Source organism: Monodon monoceros, unplaced genomic scaffold, assembly GCF_005190385.1.
Source record: "Monodon monoceros isolate NGI ecotype Baffin Bay Population unplaced genomic scaffold, NGI_Narwhal_1 Super_Scaffold_12, whole genome shotgun sequence".
Taxonomy (NCBI): domain Eukaryota; kingdom Metazoa; phylum Chordata; class Mammalia; order Artiodactyla; family Monodontidae; genus Monodon; species Monodon monoceros.
In genome coordinates this window covers 48,024,244-48,036,753 of record NW_021703768.1, presented here as the reverse complement: position 1 = coordinate 48,036,753, position 12,510 = coordinate 48,024,244, and the positions used below count along the sequence as shown (strand labels likewise).

The following is a 12,510-nucleotide window of genomic DNA, read 5'->3' as shown; positions in this document are numbered from 1 at the left end:
TCATTGGGAGATACGCCTTTCCAGAAAAAGGAACTATCTTGTCTTTGGCTCATGACCAACTCTTGGGAAAATGCTCAGGAAGCAGGGCATGATGTCTTGTATCAGATCACAGTTCCACCACTGTGGCAGGTGCTGACAATCCCCAGATAGACAAGGCTCTGAAATTTCTCCTTCTGTCTCTTGTGCCCCATTGGTGTCCCTTGCCAAGGACAAGCAACATTTCTTCCATGGAGTTTAGAGGTCCAAAAAAAAGAAAAAGTTCTGATAAGGATCGGAAGTAAAAAAATATCTTTATTGCTTTTTTCTGATTACAAAAGTAATACATATGTATCATCTCAGGAATTTTTGGGGCTTTCTAAAATGCAGCTAAATACATATCTAAGGCAGCAAATGCAGGAAGAGTATTAACAAAGGGTGGGAATCTGATCCTTTCCTTATCTCTTACTTATGATATCTCATCCTGAATGGTTGCTGAGGTGATGAGATTTGAACTTTGAACTTGTAGGCATAGAGTGGTGACCTCATTTATCCCTTTGAAAAATTGCAAATCACACCATCAATTCCTAGGGGGAAAATTCTGAGCAGCAAAATGGACTCAGAGCCCTGTGGCATAGGACTGAAAATTTCAGTCAGATCCAAAAAACAAAGAACTCAAATTCCAGGGAAAGACTACTCTACCAGAAGAACAACACAGGAAGCTGAATGGGGCTCGTTTCCAGCTCTTTGTTGTTCTTACACGCTGTCTACACTCCCTGTGGCCAAGAGCTCTTATCTAGTTTTTACATGTCCCTCCACTTGAAGAGGCTGTCCCCTCGCTTCCTTTCACTACCCACTTCTCCCAATCTTCGCCGCACCACCAGGTTCACGGTGCACTTGGAAGGGCGGACAGGGATTTGCCTCTCCAGTCCAACCGGCTTTCGGTCACTGAATTACACACGTTCATCGACCCTTCTGCGGAGCCTGCTTGCGTGTGCGCGGGGTGGGCGAGAGTGGGCCGCGGACTCCACCGCTGGCGGTCGTGAACCTACTGCCGCTCCGCAGCAGGAGGTCTCGGAGGAGACGCCCACCGCCCCCTCCGTGGGGCCCCGGCGGCCCCGCCCCGCAGTTCCCGTCACGTGCCGCCGCACAGCCCAATCAGCGCCTGCAGCGCCTGGGCTCGGGATTCAAACTGCGGCGCCTAGGACTCTCCGGGATCTGCGTTGGTGTGGCCGCGGCCGCCGCTGCGTGCGGGCCATGGAGCACCGCATCGTGGGGCCCGGGCCATACCGGGCCACCAGGCTGGTGAGTGTGCATACCGGGATCTGGGCGAAGCGAGGCCCCGGCTTGAGTGCCGACTGCGTACTCGTCAGTCCTCGCTTCTCCAGGGCAGGCCGGGCCCGGGTCTGGAGGCGGGACATGTTTCGGGTCGGGCGGCGGTATTCTGGACGACGCTCAAAGTAAGGCTAACCGGGCCCGGGGCCCAGCCCGTCCAGGGTGGGCGCAGCTTCAACCCCGAGACGTTGGCTGGGTTCTCGCCAATCAACGGCGCCTCCCTATTTAAAGCGCCCGGAAGACCAGGGTGACACCCCTCTCCCCTCTCCCGTCCTCCGGAATCCAACGCACCAGTCCGTAACTTTAGGGCCACCCGCCGCCTGGAGCGTGTCTCCGTCCCGAGTGTCACTTGTGGTGACACTTGAGGTTCTTTCTAACGGTGCCCAGAACAGAGGTGGATCGCCCTGGCCACGTTTCCGGCTCCTGACGTTTCTTTTTCTGTGAGCACCGACCTAAATGAGGAGGGTGGGCCCGGACTTATGGTTTGAAAGAGCCTTTGCAGACCCTGGTCCAGGGTGCTGACTGTTTTCCTGGGAGAAGAGCTTTGGTAATCAGAGTTCTGAGGCGTACTTGATTTCTTTGTGACCTGGAGCAAGTGATTTTAGCGATTTCATAATGGAGTAAGTGGCGATAATTTGGTAATGTCTAGAGTAAGTTTTAGACAACTTTCTGTGAAAGCTTAAAGGTGATTTGGGAGGAAAGGACTGCTCTCCTTGATCTGTCAACACTTCTCTGGCCCCAGCCAACTTGGGAATTAGGCTCATTGTTCTATGCACCCTAAGGGATATCCAGGAAAAGGTGAGAACAGGATGGAAGGAGTTATCGTAGTCATCTTTGCAAACAATGTACTACAGACACCCATAATGATTCATTCATTGAAAAAAAATTCAACACATATAAATTTAGCTTTTCTTTTGGACCTGCCTCTAAGAGGTATGGATGCTGGTAGCAGGGAACAAATAGGATTTTATAAAACCTCTTTTCATATCTGCTTCCACTTCACAGTTGCCTCTACCACTTGGAACCATCTGGGGTCAAGGCTATTGGTAGGTCCATCTTTTTTTTTTTTTTTTAACATCTTTATTGGAGTATAATTGCTTTACAATGGTGTGTTGGTAGGTCCATCTTTAAGGATGAGATACAGGTTGTGCCTTATCAGGGACTTTCAAAAACTTTACTATTCTTTGTGGAGAGAAAATAGCACTCCCCTACTGCCAGTTTATTCACAGCACTAATGCAGGGGAAATAGAGAGAGACTCTGGATCTTGGGGTAACCAGTTCTCATTCTTCCAGCTTTAGACTAAAAAAATAAATTACATGATAATTGGAACTGTTTTTTAATCTCATTCACAGAATTGTTTGAAGTACCACATTTTATAAATGCAGAGTGCCTTTGTGAAAGGCATTCTTGATTCTGAGTCACATTAAAATATTATCAAAGGAATTTACAAAGAAAAGTACCCTGTTCTTCAGAAGTCTTCAGTCCCCAAGAAGTGATATTTGAGTCAGATTTAGCCAAGACTGATCAAGTTAAGTAGGAAATTAAATATGTGAATAATTAATGAAAATACCTAAATATCACCAGAATTTCCGAGGTAGTCAGTTCAGTTCTCAACTTTATTCTATTTGAGAATCTTGATCGTAAACTAAGATTTTTGAAAACACAGAAAACAATAGCCATTTTTTTTAAGTGAATATTACTGATTTATCAGTGATCTCTGTAGTCATTACAGGTACTTTCCCCTCATTGTAAAATCTCTGTTTCCCTGAACATAATTCAGTTGTGCTTTACAGCTTTAATCAGTTAAATCATAAAGTTTGTGATTAGTCCTCTGTACTTACCTGCCCCAGCTCGCCTTTCCTCCCTGGCTCCCAGCTTAGCATTTCCATCTTCTCCCAACATCATCCTCAAGCTAATCTTCAGGAAAAGCTTGGGAAAAACCTATTGGTACACAAAGAGCAGGCGTTTACTTCCTCCTTTCATGGCTCACTATACTTTCTCAAACCATGTACAGCTCCATTTTCTAAGACACCAAAGTCTTATCTGAAAATAGCATTTTATGAACTAGGTAAATTTCTATGCCCAAAATAAAATGACAGACACTGTAAGTCAATTCATGGTGAACATGGAAGCTAATTAGCAACTTATTCATCTTCACTGAAATAGCTTTCATTTTAATCCACATATGAAATAGTTCATTAGTTAAAAAGAAATAATGAGAGGGCTTCCCTGGTGGCAGAGTGGTTAAGAATCCACCTGCCAATGCAGGGGACACGGGTTCAAGCCCTGGTCCTGGAAGGTCCAACATGCCACGGAGCAACTAAGCCTGTGCGCCACAACTACTGAGCCTACGCTGTAGAGCCCATGAGCCACAACTACTGAGCCCACATGCCACAACTACTGAAGCCTGTGCGCCTAGAGCCCGTGCTCTGCAACAAGAGAAACCACGACAATGAGAAGCCCTCGCACCGCAACGAAGAGTAGCCCCCGCTCACCACAACTAGAGAAAGCCCATGCGCAGCAATGAAGACCCAACACAGCCAAAAATAAATTAAAAAAAAAAAAAGAAAAGAAATAATGAGAAAGACAATTGCTTTTTCTGAAACTGCTTAAATCTACTGATCCTTTCTTTGAACTTAGTTCTGAGATGTCTGTATCTTCTGATGCAACTAGTAAACTTTAAAAGACTTACAGCCATCATTGAATCTGAGAGTTTGAATGGACTCTAAAGATTATGTAGTCCAATTCCCTCATTTTATTGAGGTGTAAAGGGGTGAACTGACTTGACCAAGTTCACACTGCCAGTATGTGGCAAGTACATCTAGATCTAGCGTTTGTTTGCCTCTGAAGTCCCTGGCCAGGTGCTATATCATAATATTTTTGATATTAAGAAGTAAAGAAATGGAATAAATATTCAAGAGAAAAGAATAGGAAGCACATTTCAACACTCAGTATTTGTCACGTTAAGCAAAAACAGTTGTATGATTTTTTTAATATAAATTTATTTTATTTTTATCTTTGGCTGTGTTGGGTCTTTGTTGCTGCATGCCGGCTTTCTCTAGTTGCGGCGAGTGGGTTCTCCTCTTCCTTGTGGTGCGTGGGCTTCTCATTCTCTTGTTGCGGAGCACTGGCTCTAGGCGCACGGCCTTCAGTAGTTGTGGCACGTGGGCTCGGCAGTTGTGGCTTGCGGGCTTTAGAGCGCAGGCTCAGTAGTTGTGGAGCACGGGCTTAGTTGCTCCGCGGTATGTGGGATCTTCCTGGACCAGGACTCGAACACCGTATCTCCTGCATTGGCAGGTGGATTCTTAACCACTGTGCCACCAGGGAAGCCCCAGTTGTATGATTCTTTATGCCTTAAGCTAGGGGTTTGAAATAAACAAAAAATGTTTTTTAATCACAAAACAAATCTGTTTTGTCCCCTTTGCTATAAAGATTGTCTCGTAATACGTCGTTGAAACAATCACATTCTCAAGCTCTATCTAGTTCTTTGTTGACGTAGGATATTTTCTTTCTAAATGTTACTGAGGATAGTGAGTTATTTTAAAGATAACTTTTTCTTTCTTGGCAGAGTAGCCAAATAATGACTGAATTATTTTTGGAAATACGTGGGAGCAGAGATCACGGTCCTTGCTAGGTTTTGAAAATCTAAAGTGTCTCATGGATTGAGTAAATATCCTAATGTTAAATGGTATTAAAAATCAAAATAAATAAATTCAAAATTCTTTTTATGAATTTTTCTAAAAAAGAGATATGAGGCTTTGATAAGGATGTCTTCTTAGAAAATTTCTAGTGTAAAATGAAAACTAGCTATCACCAGAATAGCTAAAAAACCAATCAGAATCCTAATAGATATTTTTCCCCCCTGTGTGGGGATGCATTGAGTAGAAAGCTCATACCGAAGAGTAAAAGTGGAGGAATTAAAAGGTTTTAAAAAAGATGACTATAGGTGACTTTGACTTACCAGAAATTTAAATTTAGTGTTAATAGACTGTAATCACACCAGTGTAGTATTGTTCAGGAATAGACAAACAGTTCAGTGGGATTAAAAAAAAAAAGAGTTCAGAAACAGAATCAAGGACTTCCCTGGTGGTGCAGTGGTTAAGAATTTGCCTGCCAGTGCAGGCGAGCCTGGGTTCGAGCCCTGGTCCAGGAAGATACCACATGCACAGCTAAGCCCGTGCACCACAACTACTGAAGCCTGCGCACCTAGAGCCTGTGCTCCGCAACAAGAGAAGCCACCACAATGAGAAGCCCACGCACTGCAACAAAGAGTAGCCCCCGCTCGCCACAACTAGAGAAAGCCTGTGTGCAACAACGAAGACCCAATGCAGCCAAAATAAATAAATAAATAAAATTAATTAAAAAACAAACAAAAAAACCAAAATGAAAAGTTAAAAAGTAAAAAAAAATAATAAAGTAAAACATTAACAGTTTCAAAGTTTGTTCATAGCTAGCTATTAAAAAAAAAAAAGAAAGAAACAGAATCAAGAAAGGTAGTATGTAAGGTAGCTTACTATTTCAGTTTAGTGCGAGAAGGGTAGCATAATTGACTCTCCATTTGGGAGAAAATAGAGTTGGAGATCTCCTCCCCACAACATAAAAAATTTCAGTTGAAGATTCAAATATTAAAATCCCTGTAAAATATTAAAAGAAAAATTTGATAAGTATTTTTAATATCTCAGGATAGGGAAACTTTCCTAATTGAGGGAGTAAACCCTGAAGCTATAAAGATAAGAAAATATATTTGTTTTCTTAAAACAATATAATCATCAGTGAAGCCTTTATATAGCTAGAGACCAAATAAACAAATTGATAAGTCAGGGGAAAACATTTCTAATATACTTGAAAAAGGATTAATATTCCCTATTTATATTCATTCAATACGTATTTATTAAACACATGTACTGTATGTCAGGCACTGTCCTCAGTTGTGGGGATACTGAACTGAGCAAAATAGAGTAACTTTCCTGACTTCTATGCACTTAGATTCAAATTCTAGATTTAAACAGTTCTTAAAATTAAGTAAAAGATAGAGAAAGACAACCCAGAAGAAAAATGGTAAGTCTCAAATGAAGAAATAAAAATGACTGAAGATAAAGGCAGGAAAATACAAACAAAATATAAAGATACCATTTCTTGTGTGTAGATTGGCAGACAAAAGAATGATAATATCTAGGAATGGCCAGAGGTAAGGCAGCAGGCTCATACAGCATTGCTGGGAGTGTGAATTGCTACAACTGGTTTAAATAAGCTGATACCCTTTAGAAATCTGTTCTATCAAAAATAAATAAATAAAAGGATTGATACATTAGGTTATGTAAACAAGGATATACTTGTGAAACAACAAACTGGAAACAGCTGCATGCCCATTAGTTGGAAAATGGTTGAATAAATTATGGAACTCATTCATTCATAAAATGGGCTATATCTATAGGTACTGACACAAAGATATCCTGGAATGTTTAATGCAAAAGCAAGTTGTAGGATAATATGTACAATATGGTTGATCTCATTTCTTCAAAAAGGAAGCAAACAGTGACAGTGATAATAAACAATACATACATACAAAGGGAAGGATTCTATATATGTGTATGTATGATTAATAGATATGTGGGATTGGAGAGAGACAGGGCAGAGTCTTTTGTATATATTTCTGCATTTAATTTGTTACAGTGTGCATTATTCTGTAATTAAAGTGACAGTAGAGGAACTGCTAACCAGCTTGAGTCAAATAACAGGCATATTTACTTATATTTTGAAATAATGGGTCCCAGAGAGCCGTATCTTCATTCTTTTATTAAGTAATGCATAAAGTACTATGCATTAAATTTATCAATCAACCTAAAATAAATAAAACTCTTTTTTTTTTTATTAACTCTTCTTTCCTCCCCATCTCCCAACATATATTAATCAGAACTGAAATGCAAGGTTGGTGTCAGCAGAGAATTGAAAAAAAGACCCAAACAGCCAATGTTTAAAAATATGTGGAAATTGTTTAAAGCTATGTTGAAGTTTGTAGGTTCTTGTTATAATGAAATGACCACTCAAGAAGGAGAGCATAGAGCAGGTTTCCAGATCTTATTATGAGACTAAATACCTGAGTGACATGTGCCAACTTGCCTGTCCTCTTTGGATCTTAATTTTGCCCCAGAGTTTCCTTCTAGCTCCAGAATAGATTGAACCTGTAATTTGTTTCAAGAGATTATCCTGGGAATTTTATATATTCTCCTTGTGCTTGAGGAATGCCTTATCTTTTACAGAGGGCTTTCGTAAGCATGATCTCACGAGAGATGTCACAGTAACTTGGTGAGGGAGGTGGGTAGAGAGTGAACTTAAATCAGCATTCATGGACTCTTCCTGGGCTCTCTTTCTGCTGTTCATTATTTCATTCTAGCCAGTTTGCCCTGCTTCTCCTCTGTTTACATTCAAGTCTCTCTTTCATCCACTCACTTCGTTTCTTCTTCGGCTACCCTCCTTAATCTCTTCCACATTCAGTTTACCAGCACAATCAGCTAGTTCATATTTATCAACTTTCAGGCTGGTAATTTAAAATTGTGGATTGCTTTCAAGGAGGATTTTAATGTATGAGCGTGTGTGTGTGTGTGTGTGTATGTGTATGTGTGTTTTGTTTTTAGCCCTTTATTCTGCATAACATGTACAGAAAAGCACACAAATTATAGGCGTACAACTCAGTGCATTTTTACAATGTGAGCGCCCCATTTAACCAATGCCCACATCAAGAAATATGACATTACCAGCAGCCCAGATGTCCCTCTGCCCCTCCCAGTCTCTACCTCCATACAAATTAACCACTACTTTATTTCTAATACCATGGATTAGCTTTTGTCTGCTTTTAAACTTTATGTAAATACAATCATATAGTACTTTTCACATCTGGCCTTCTTATATCAATTATATTTTATCTATGTTATTCATCTATGTTTTTGCATGTAGCAATAGTTCATTCTCATTGCTGTGCAGCATTCCATTGCATGAATCAATTTATCTGTTCTTATGTTGGTGGATATTTGGGTTGTTTTTGTCTATTAAGATAGTGCTATTATGAGCAGGGTGGCTTTTGGTGAACATATTTCTGTGGCATATATACTTAAGAATGGAATTGCTGGGTTATACAGTGTGCATATATTTCCAGTTGTTCCACGTTCCCTTGGTAACACTTAGTATATTGCCTGTCTTTTTCATTTTAGCCATTCTGTAGGCATGTAGTGGTATTGCATTATAGACTTCTTTTGCATTTCACTGCTAATTAATGAGATTGAATATCTGCATATGTTATGGTAAATTTGGGGGTTCTTTTATGTGAAGTGCCTGTTTAAGTGTTTTGCCATTTTTCTATGGAGTGTCTCTCCTTTCTTGATTTGAATTTTTTGTTTTGTTTTAGAAATTCTGGTTATAGGTTATCTTACTCTACAGCTTGTATTGTTTTTGTGTGTGTTTTTTTTTGTTTGTTTTTTTGCGGTACGCGGGCCTCTCGCTGTTGTGGCCTCTCCCGTTGCAGAGCACAGGCTCCGGACGCGCAGACTCAGCGGCCATGGCTCACGGGCACAGCCGCTCCGCGGCATGTGGGATCTTCCCGGACCGGGGCACGAACCCGTGTCCCCTGCATCGGCAGGCGGACTCTCAACCACTGCACCACCTGGGAAGCTCTGTGTGTGGTTTTAAGAAAGTTAAAAAGAAAAAGTTTAAATCTGGACCAACTTAATTTGGAGCATGGCTTATAGTAGTGTCAAATGAAGTAGAAAGATTGATATGCATAGGACAAAAAGATGTTTGAGTTTGGCCAGGAGAAAGACATGACTGGGAGTCAAAGTAGAATTAAGTTGCCTGAAGTTAGGGGGTAGTTAAAAAAAAAATAAGGAAAGTGAAAGACCAGTTAGGCATTTGCTTGTTGAGTACCAACTGTGTGTTTGTTGTGCCTGGTGCTGCACATCCAGGATGCCTGCTTGCACAGACCCTACCTGGGCCCTTGAAGCACCTGGTGTTGTATACTCAGGAATGATTACTGTGGCTGAGAAAGTTAGCCATCAAAGGGAGAAGAGAAATGGGACAACAGGTGCAGAGGTGATTGGGCAGTAGAGCATATGAAGAGAAACCTGGAAGAAGAGGCCTGGTTGGAAGAGAAGACAAGGAACCAGTGTTGGGCAAAATAAAAAGAATATGCTGAGGTCAGAACTATCACTGAAAGAAAAAGGTGAAATCCGAAGAGCTGATTTCAGTAGGAAGGTAGGTGAAAAATAAGGTTCAGAGTCTGAAATTCTGGTTATAGGTTGACTTGAAAGACTTGAAAGAGGAGCATGAGAGGAGAGAGAATGGTTATGAGAGTAAGACTCTGAGATTTCGGGACTTTTAGGAGGAATGGTGGGAAGACGAGGGTCCTAAGAAAATGTTGGAGTAATTATGCAGGAAGAACACCATATGTGAACATTTCATTTAATTTAGGGATGGCTGATGATGGCTTGGATGTCTAGATTTTTTTTAAAAAAATAATTAATTTACTTATCTTTTGCTGTGTTGGGTCTTGGTTGCTGCGCGCGGGCTTTCTCTGGTTGCAGAGAGCGGGGGCTACTCTTCCGTTGTGCTGCGCGGGCTTCTCATTGAGGTGGCTTCTCGTTGTGGAACATGGGTTCTAGGCACGCGGGCTTCAGTAGTTGCAGCATGCGGGCTCAGTAATTGTGGCTCGTGGGCTCTAGAGCGCAGGCTCAGGAGTTGTGGCACACGGGCTTAGTTGCTCTGCTGCATGTGGAATCTTTCCGGACCAGTTAGATTTTTTTTAAATAGGAAAATATAATGCAGAATTTTTAAACATGCTTTGACACCAGGCACATGTTATGCATCTCCCTTTTCCTCTCCCCATACAGTGCCTTTCGTGTAACAAACAGTAAATACTTGCTGAATGAGGTAAACTCGTATTAAACACAGGGCTCTAAGAAGCGAATTATGCATATTGAGCTCAGTTTTACCATTATTTTTGTTCATATGTTTCTCATTAATGTAAAAATCTGTTAAGTTCACATCATTGGACAACTTGATGGCAACATCTCCAGTAAATATTTATTGCATGAGTAAATGCATTTGTAAAAGTTACTTTCCCTTTAGCATGTAAAGGTTGTAAATAAAAAATTAATTAAATTTTAAATTAATTAATTTACTTATCTTTTGCTATGTTGGGTCTTCGTTGCTGCACATGGGCTTTCTCTAGTTGCGGCGAGAGGGGGCTACCCTTCGTTGCGATGCGCGGGCTTCTCGTTGCAGTGGCTTCTCGTTGCAGAACATGGGCTCTAGGCACGCGGGCTTCAGTACTTGTGACTCGTGGGCTCTAGAGCGCAGGCCCAGTAGTTGTGGTGCATGGGCTTAGTTGCTCCGCAGCATGTGGGATCTTCCCCGACCAGAGCTCGAACCTGTGTCCCTTGCATTGGCAGGCGGATTCTTAACCATTGCGCTACCAGGGAAGTCCCCTTAAGGCAGTCTTTTAAATGGAAAAACTGCATTCATTGTCTTAAATATTTGGGATGTAATAACCTTGTAAAAAACTCAATCGATCAGTAAATGCATTCCTCTCTTTTTGCCCCTAGTGGAATGAAACGGTCGAGCTTTTTCGCACCAAGATGCCGTTACGGAAACATCGGTGTCGTTTCAAAAGTTATGAACGTTGCTTCACAGCGGCCGAAGCTGTGGATTGGCTACACGAGCTGTTGAGGCGCAGCCAAAACTTTGGCCCCGAAGTGACCCGCAAACAGACAGTCCAGCTGCTAAAAAAATTCCTGAAGAATCACGTTATTGAAGACATCAAGGGAAAATGGGGCCAGGAAGACTTTGAAGACAACCGTCACTTGTACAGGTAATGGCAACAAGTCAGCCCCGAAGGGGAGGAGTTTGGGGAGGACCACTGGATCTGGTCAGTCTATTGAAAATTCCTCATGTGAAAGAACTTACTTGTCCGTGGGCGTGATGCTTCAACTTATGATTTGTTGGGTGGAGAACTGAATCTGCTGCTACAGTAAAATTGATTACAGTTTTTCTTGGTGCTCTCTTCTTCATAGAGCACCCCTTAGGTAGTCTTTTGTTGCAGTGGCTTTTCAGTAAGGAAGACTTTTTGTGCCTTTTGCACACTGGGAGGATGGCTATAGTAGCTTAGTACCTCTCCTGGGGAACCTGAAAGGGTGAAACAGTAGTTCTGTCTTGCACCTTTCTGAGCACTGTGAAGGTGTGTATGCAGGGGGTTAGTGGCAGAGGCGTCTGATCTTTAAGTGGAGCTCAGGTCTATAATGAAGAGTTGTACTAGAATTCCCCGATGTCTACTTTTCCCTAAACATTTTTGCTCATGTTTTAGTGCTGTTTTATGATTGCTCACTTACTACCCAATAACCTGAGGGCAAGGATGTCTCTGCTGACACTTCTGTCCTCACTGCATGCTAGACTGTTTCATTGCTGGAGGTGGAGGAGACCTGCCTAGGATTCAGGGAATGGGAGAATACTAAAGAGGAATGAAGTCACACGAGTCCAGAAAAGAGGAATTGTTGATCTATCTACAGAGAGGGCTACCAAAGTGCTAAGAACCTGAGAGGTATTAAGTGAAGAAATGAAGATGATGGGCCCTTAATATTTGCTGCCTTTTACTCCAACAGAAGAATAAGGAATTCCCTTACAGCACATTCAGTGAGGCATTTTGGGGCCACTGGGGCACCTGGGTTTGAGCAGAGAAAACGTGACTGTTTCCTATCTGAATAATTTCTTTGGTTCCTTTGGGGACTAGAGGCTGAGAAAGGCTGCAGAGCAAGGTGAGGGTGGTCACCAGCACCAAGGCTAAGGCCAGACAACTTTGTATGTTTAGGATCTAACTTCTTCACGGAATTTCATCAGCAATCTCCCTCTTCTAGATGTCAAGATTGTCAGCTGGGCAATTAATTGTCTCTCCATTTGGCAGTTATTTCTAGCTTGCTGATCCAACTTTTAATTAGAATCTTGGGTGATTTTAGCCTGTTCTGAGACCATAGTGCTTATTAGTATCAGGCAGTGGAAACTCTATCCTTGGTTCCAAATGCCATACTTCACTGGGGATTCTTTTTTTTTTTTTTTAATTGCCTGTGTTTTTTTAATTGAAGTATAAGTTAATTTACAATATTATATTAGTTTCAGATGTACAGCATCTTACTAAGTTCTTACTTAGAACTTTCTTA

At 41.7% G+C, this 12,510-nt stretch overlaps 1 protein-coding gene across 2 annotated transcripts in view; it reads left to right on the top strand.

The window, feature by feature from the left end:
• The first annotated feature begins 1,166 nt into the window (after nt 1-1,166).
• DEPDC1B (DEP domain containing 1B) overlaps nt 1,167-12,510 on the top strand; it is a 106,073-nt gene continuing 94,729 nt past the window's right edge. For both annotated transcript variants that reach the window (XM_029217674.1, XM_029217675.1), the window contains exons 1-2: nt 1,167-1,281; nt 10,906-11,171. In XM_029217674.1, the coding sequence (XP_029073507.1) occupies nt 1,234-1,281; nt 10,906-11,171 (314 nt within the window). In that variant the 5' untranslated portion in view covers nt 1,167-1,233. The remainder of the gene's footprint in view (nt 1,282-10,905; nt 11,172-12,510) is intronic.